The sequence below is a fragment of the Branchiostoma belcheri genome, unplaced genomic scaffold (assembly GCF_001625305.1).
Source record: "Branchiostoma belcheri isolate BF01 breed outbred unplaced genomic scaffold, Haploidv18h27 scaffold163, whole genome shotgun sequence".
NCBI lineage: Eukaryota > Metazoa > Chordata > Leptocardii > Amphioxiformes > Branchiostomatidae > Branchiostoma > Branchiostoma belcheri.
Window position 1 is genome coordinate 23,341 of NW_017803080.1, and position 7,380 is coordinate 30,720.

At 36.6% G+C, this 7,380-nt stretch overlaps 1 protein-coding gene across 1 annotated transcript; it reads left to right on the forward strand.

Moving 5' to 3' along the window:
- The first annotated feature begins 219 nt into the window (after positions 1–219).
- Positions 220–1,161, forward strand: LOC109466319. Its single transcript, XM_019764036.1, has one exon. The coding sequence runs from the start codon at positions 220–222 to the stop codon at positions 1,159–1,161; it is 942 nt and encodes a 313-aa protein (XP_019619595.1).
- The last annotated feature ends 6,219 nt before the right edge of the window (positions 1,162–7,380 follow it).

Sequence of the window (7,380 nt, forward strand, 5' to 3'; positions counted from 1 at the left end):
CAATGCAAGGTATTGCAGACAATCAAGGGTGAAGTTCAACAGACAGGCAACAACATTACCGCAGAAATTGATGAATGCCTGGGAAACTTCAACCTTGCGGGCAGAGTCCGTGTAATGACCACGGACAATGCAAGGGCTATACTGTATGCCACAAACAAGGCTGGTGTGACAACCTCCCTTGGCTGTTTTGCCCATACACTAAATCTCACTGCTCAGAAAATGCTGAATGTGAAAGGTTTGCAATCACTGCTGGGCACAATCAGACCTGTAATCACGTACTTCCGGAAATCCTACTTTGCCAAACTCGTGCTGAAGGAGAAGCAACACGCTCTGCAACTGCCATGTAACAGTCTTGTACTTGACTGCAAGACCAGGTGGAATTCCACTTTCTTCATGATTCAAAGGTTCATGGAACAATGTGCTGCAATTATTGCAGCTACACTTGATACAAGAATCAAACAGAAACCAGAGTTCAGGAAAGTGCAGCAACTGGAAACCACAACAGTTGGGAAGCTGGACGCATCCCTCAAAGTAGCTGGACTTTTGCAAAAGATGACGCAAGTTATGTCTAGTGAGAAGTGGGCAACAGCTGGCATGGTGCTGCCAATGTTACGAATGCTGATGGAGCATTTCAAACCGGGCTCGTCATCCAAGGAAAGAGAAGAAGAAGACGATGACGACAAGTCTAAGGAGGTGGAGGCTTTCACCGAGGGTCTGGAGGCTTCTGCCTTAGAAGACCTGAACAAAAGGTATAAGGATGAAGAGGAGCTAGATTTCTTGCAGGAGGCAACAGCAATGGACCCTAGATTCAAGGGCACAGTGAAGGAAGAAAGTGTTTGGGCAAGACTGTGTGAAAAGATAACAGTCCACAGTACCTCCATCAAGAGAGACCAAGAGCCAGAGCAAGAGTCTGATGTCCAGCGAGTGAAGGATGAAATGAAGCCATTAAATGTAGAGGTCAAGGAAGAACCCAAGGCACCAAAGACCTTACTGGAGGAAATTTTCAATGACTATATCGAGATTACCTCTGTTGAGCCTCCTACGCCAGTAGCAGTCCGAGCTCACCAAGAGCTCGTCAAGTACAGGCAAATGCCCAACCTGCCAAAAGTTGGTGATCCCTGTCAGTTTTGGAAGGGAAAATGGAAGAACTGCCCATGTTAACTAAGTTTGCCAGGCAGTACTTGATCGCACAGGCAACTAGTGTGGCAAGTGAAAGGGTGTTTATATTTTAATTAGTACTGCAGGGGATGTAGTAAGTGCGGAAAGAGCCTGCCTAGACCCGGAGAATGTTAACATCCTGATATTTCTGAAGAAAAAAAAAACATAAGTGAAACTGTTAGTAGTACTAGTATTGTTATTCCGATTGTGTTCCTTCTTCTTATAAATATGAAGTTGTAATTGACTTTGAAAAGTTAGAGGAGCAGATTAGCAGTCAACTCGAGTTAAACTCCATTGTGTTTCTTCTTATAAATATGAAGTTGACTTTAAATAGTAGTCACTCACTCACTCAAAGTCATAATCAGTCACTCTGCAGTTCCACTTTGTACAGAATTAAATGATGTATGTTTTACTACATCAGAGTGATCAGACTGTTTTATTTCTGCTTCTTAGCTTGTGCATGTGCAGTAAAAACAACTATATCTATCCAATATACAACTTAAACATAATATTATGTACTACTATGTAGCAGTAGCAGTAGCAGACGCTACTACTAGCAGTACAGTAGCACACTAGTGAATGACCTGTACTTGTGTTTCGCCAGCCAAATTATGATATAGTACTACTGTACAATAATCAGGTTCAGGTCCGGACCTGGACCTGATCCTCTGAACCTGATCCGGACCTGAATTTTCTATACAGATACCCACCCCTAGAGTATTTTCTGACCAGCTCGTTAATTAAATCGTTTCTAGGTGGCGGAATGTTGGTGGTCCAGCGAAAACCCTGTTTAAGCGGCGGAGTGATCTCGCCTTTTCTGAGGGAGACTTGTATCTATTAGTAACGTATCGATAAAAGTGGCGCACTGGAAAATATGACTCATGTTTGGGACCGAAAAATAGTATTGCAAAGTTATAGTGTTGATCCCTTTGCATGGGGTGCTTAAATATGCACAACAATGACATATGCGGTTGTTACGTATGCCGGAGTTTGGACCCCCTTTTTTGTTGGAACGTTCCACAAGAAAGCGAGTCAAAAACCTGCCGTGACTACAAACTACGGTATGGAACGCTACCTTGAAAAAAATATATATACGCATGGATAGCTTTAATCTCGGATATTTTGCTGTTTCAAGATCTAACCTTATTTTTGTTGGGTTACGGGTCAGATGTACAGTAATAAAAGTTGCCGGACTTAGGACCCCTCCCGTTAACAAAGTTACCCTCGGGAATTTTGTTCCATGCAGCCATGTGCGAAGAACCTTATCTATTTTAAGAGGCCTTATTTACAAAAAAATAAATAGGTGACAAACACATTAATCAATGTATTGATAAGCGGCATGGCACACCTTTCGACCAGAAGAATAAAAAAAATTCGACCCGCATTTATTATAGAAATGAGGGTCAAATTTGCTACGAACACAGAAGAAACTCCGGTCCGAGACTAGGCATGTTTTTGCAGTATTCCTTCGCAGCTAAAAAGGAAATACCGAGGTTTTAAACATTATCAGGGCAAACGATAACACATGTTATGTCTAAGAAGTCTAGTCTTTAGTTGTTGATAGTACACAGACCCGGTAAATCCGAAAAAACGATACCTGACACAATGCCCGCCCGCAACCTTGTTGACACAGCCATACAGCTCGTCCGCTGTAAGTCCAGGAATGACCAGAAGATAAGATTTATTAAAATACATTCATATTTTCTTTTATTATGTCCATTGATCAATTCAATGACATTATGCGTGTAAATGTGTAATATTCTACATTAGAGGTTGACTTGAAACATCAGGGTGGCTAGGAATTATGCATTTAACACACAAATTTGCCACGTTTGACGCACAACTTTCAAGTTCTTTCCTCCCAGCGTTCGATCCGCCATGTTTTGCTGCCGTTGCCATGGACACGGGTTCTATTTACTACACAGATGAGAAGTTGCTAGCTCTCGAAGCAGGTGGGGTTTCTTTTTTCTCCACTCGTAGGTTAAAAATTTGGCTGAATATTCATGTAACAGTACGAATCATAGTCAGATATTACTCCTACGTTTTCTCAGCACATAGTCGGAACTGTGGGGCGATGGAAAGTGGAAGTTGTAGTCAGAAAAGCGCCGAAAAACATTCGATTTTTACGCTAACTTGATAACACGAGGTCCAAGCCACCATATTGTATTACCACCACCCGTTGGGACAACACCAATATGTTTTAATCTTCGAAATTTTACCCCCAGTTTCTTTTTTACAACATTTTAAGACTTATAATACTTTTGCTTATTCCGAAAAGGCTGTTCTACGTTAGTTTTTATGACTTTTGTAGGCGTTGTATCATCTACGTTACGAAGTCAACAATGGCGACAGCAAAGTCAACCAAACAGTCAAACTTCAGCGTTGAGCAGGAGTCGGTGTTTAGAAGGATGATCCGAAAAGTGAGAAAAGGATCAACAGAAGACGATTTGGAAGTTGGCAGTAGAACCAAGGTAAGCTTTATCTTTTTCTTAGCAAGTTTTTACCGTCGGTGTAACGCGTTGTTGTTTGTGTCAGTTGAAGTAAACAACGTAAGTTTAGTAGCCAACATAATTGTTGGATGAATTTTGTTTTTGTTTTAAAAAGGTAACGTTAGTAAATTTTTTTGTGGATGCTTCATTAGGTCAAGTAAATTTAGGTTAATATTTCAATGCCACGAACTGTGTATTTAAACCAAGAAATTTGTTTTTGATAATTCAAATAATCGTTAAAACCTATTTTGAAGCTATAGACTAGATACAATACTACAATGTATAGCAAACTTTATGACTCTTCAATCTGATTTAAGCCCATTTCGAGAAATGCTTTAATTACTAAATAGCCTAAATGCAGATTATAACTAATATTTTGCCATTGGCCCAAAACTTTGAAATGCTAGTAGTCAAATTAGTTATATTTGGAAAGTTACATAAGGTGGATTACAGTACAAGAATTCTTTCTTGTATATCATTTCTATGGTTTATTTGAACATTTGTTAACATATGTTAACTCAAGCAACATCAATGTATAGTTCATTGGTTCTTGAATTTTAAGAAATGGTGCTGAACTGAAAGATAAACATGACAACATAATCTATGGGGAATTAGACTCTAACTTGGACCACATAGTTTAAAAGACTGGTGCATTTACCAAAAAAGAATCCTTCTATCCCTCTGTTTTCATTTTGACATTTTGTTTCATTTTTAACCCAAAATGTCCAAGAACCAGTGAAGTTACTTGATATGTTTTTATCATGTTTTTATTCTTTGCTATGTTTTCTCTGTTTTGATATTGCTCTTAATGTGGTATATTCCCTTTTCTACTCAGCCAAGTCAGAGAGGAGACACAGAACACTCTTTAAGAGAGTAAGAACTCAGTTTTAGTCAGCTTTAGCTACTGCCATTTATAGTCAGAAGTAGTCAGACAGTTGAGCTATAATTGTGAAACAAGGAAAGAAAAGACCCAGGCTTTACAGTTTTTATTTGTTTAGGCCACACCAATTTAAGTTGTTGTGTCTCAGATTTGCCTCTTCCTTTTTTTCTGATTTACAAAAAAGAAATTCTGGACCTGAATCAACTCATATATATGCTCATATTTTGCCACCATAAGTCGAAGAAAGTTCTTTTCTTTCTATTTGTTACAGTTTTTCCATCTATCAATGCAGTGGTTTGATTTTGTTTGATTGAAAATTTATCATTTAAGTATTAACCCAGCCTTTTGTGTTGACTTCATGGCTCCTATTGTAGCATTAATGCGGCTATACTAGGATGCCTGTTTTTATTTTAATTTTTTTTCACCCTGTTGCTTTATATGTTTTCTGAAAAATCTGACAACCAACAAATCAAATTGGTGTGGCTTATCTAACATACCAATACCAAGTAGTGGGGGGGGGGGGGTTAGAATTGTTCATGTTAGAAAAGAAATGTCTCAGTACAATACCAAATACTTTCACTAGGAAGATTTTAAAATTGACAAAGTAGTGAAGCACAAAAATATAAAGTAGTGAAGCACAAATATCATATTTTTTCTTAATAATGATGGCAGACAGAGATACATAACTGTCTTAAAATATCATGTAATAATAACATAGTCACTTACTAAATTACTTTTGTTTTCTTTTTCATTTTAGAGCCAAAGAGTGCAGAGGTGGCCTTCTGGGACATCTACAAGACCTCCAGATGTAAGTAATAACTGCATACTTACTTTCCCCAAAACATTGGCAAATGTAAAATGAGAGATTAAAAATCTATCCAACAGCATATTAAGTCCAACAACTGTGACAATGTAAAATGCAAATCAAAAGGTGTGTTATTATTTTATGCTAACCAATCTTAACATACTTTAGGTCATGCTTTGTTTGAGTTATATAATGCTAACAGGCTGGCAACTGAGATGTCGCATCTTAGAGAGTCTCAAAATTCAATATGCTTAAATCTTAGGTGAACTATCTAATGATAAAGTCTAGCCTTACTATTACTGTTATAACATCATGTGTCACCCTATGCTAATTAAGCAGCAAGTCAGCAAAATATTCATACATACAAACCAGCATAGATTTAGCAATTAGAAGAGAAAAATTCTATTATATGTTATGAATTATTATATTGTTAGAAATATTTAATCTATTACATATGCACTACCAAAACTGCTTTTTCTTGTTTTGCTTGTATTTCGTTGTGTAAAGAGATTTTTTTCGTCAGCAAGAATATTATCCTTTGAACCAGATTCCCTGTAGGAAGAAAATGCAAGAAACCCACATTGTTCTTGTTATAATTTTTTTGCAGCTAATGAACCAATACCAAGAATATTGTTCATATTAGAAGTGCAGGTTCATTCACGAAAAAATGTCTAGCTTCCTTAGCATCTGTCCACAACAAAAGATTTCTTGAACTAAGATCTAACTCTTTTTGTAGTGAAAAAACCTTTACATATTGTACACAAGAAAAGATTTCTTGAACTAAGACCTAAATTTTCTTATAGCAAGAAAACCATTCTGCCTGCAAGAAAAGATTTCTTGAACTAAGAGCTAACTGTTTTTGTAGCAAGAAAACCATTCTGTCCACAAGAAAAGATTTCTTGAACTCTGAGCTAATAATAATTCTTGTAGCAAGAAAACCATTCTGTACATAAGAAAAGATTTCTTAAACTAAAACTGTTCTTGTAGCTGCGGAAAACCTTTCACAAGAAAAGATGCCTTGATCTAATATCTAGGTGACTGTTCTTGTAGCCAGAAAACCAATTTATACCAAGAAAATATTTCTTAAACTAAGAACTGTTCTTGTAGCAAGAAAGTCATTCTGCCCACAACAAAAGATTCCTTGAACTAAGAGCTAATATCAATTCTTGCAGCAAGAAAATCATTTTGTACAATAAGAAAAGATTTCTTGAAATTACAGCTGCTCTTGTAGCAAAAAAACCTTTCTGACAAGAAAAGATTTATTGACTTTCTAACTGTTCTTATAGCAAGAAAATCATTCTGTATATAAGAAAAAAATTCTTGAACTAAAGAGCTATCTGTTCATGTAGCAAGTAAACCATCTTGAAGTAAGAGGTCACAGTTATATCTTGAAGCAAGAAAACTATTCTCACCACACGAAAATGAATATATAGTGCCATATATCTTTATATCTTGTCATACATTTATACATATATCATACAAAACAGAAAATAATGTTGTATAGCAACTAAATGTTAGAGTTAACAATTATTTTGACAAGCCTTTTTACAGTATAGGACAAGCCTCTTGACAGTGTCTATTACTACATTCATTATGTACATGTATCAAAAATCAATCCATTAACATTCTCAGAATGGAAACGGTTTTACAGTAAGGCCACACCAATTTAATTTGTTGGTTCTCGGATTCGCTTCTTCATTTTTTTCTGATTTGCAAAAAAAAAAGAAAAAAAATTCTGGTTCTGAATCATCTAAAAAATGCTCATATGTTGCTCCCAACAGTTGAGGAAAGTCATTTTCTTCCTAGTTGTTACAATTTTTCAACCTTTCAATGCAGTGGTTTGATTAAAAGTTCAAAATTCATTGTTTAAATTTTATCCCAGCCTTTTGTGTTGACTTCATGGCTCCAATCGAAGCATTTGGGGCTATAATAGGATGCCTAGGCCTGTTTTTATTTTTATTTTTTTTCGCCCTGTCGCTTCATATTTTTTCTGAAAAAATCCGAGAACCAACAAATTAAATTGGTGTGGCCTAAGTTTCAAAATATCA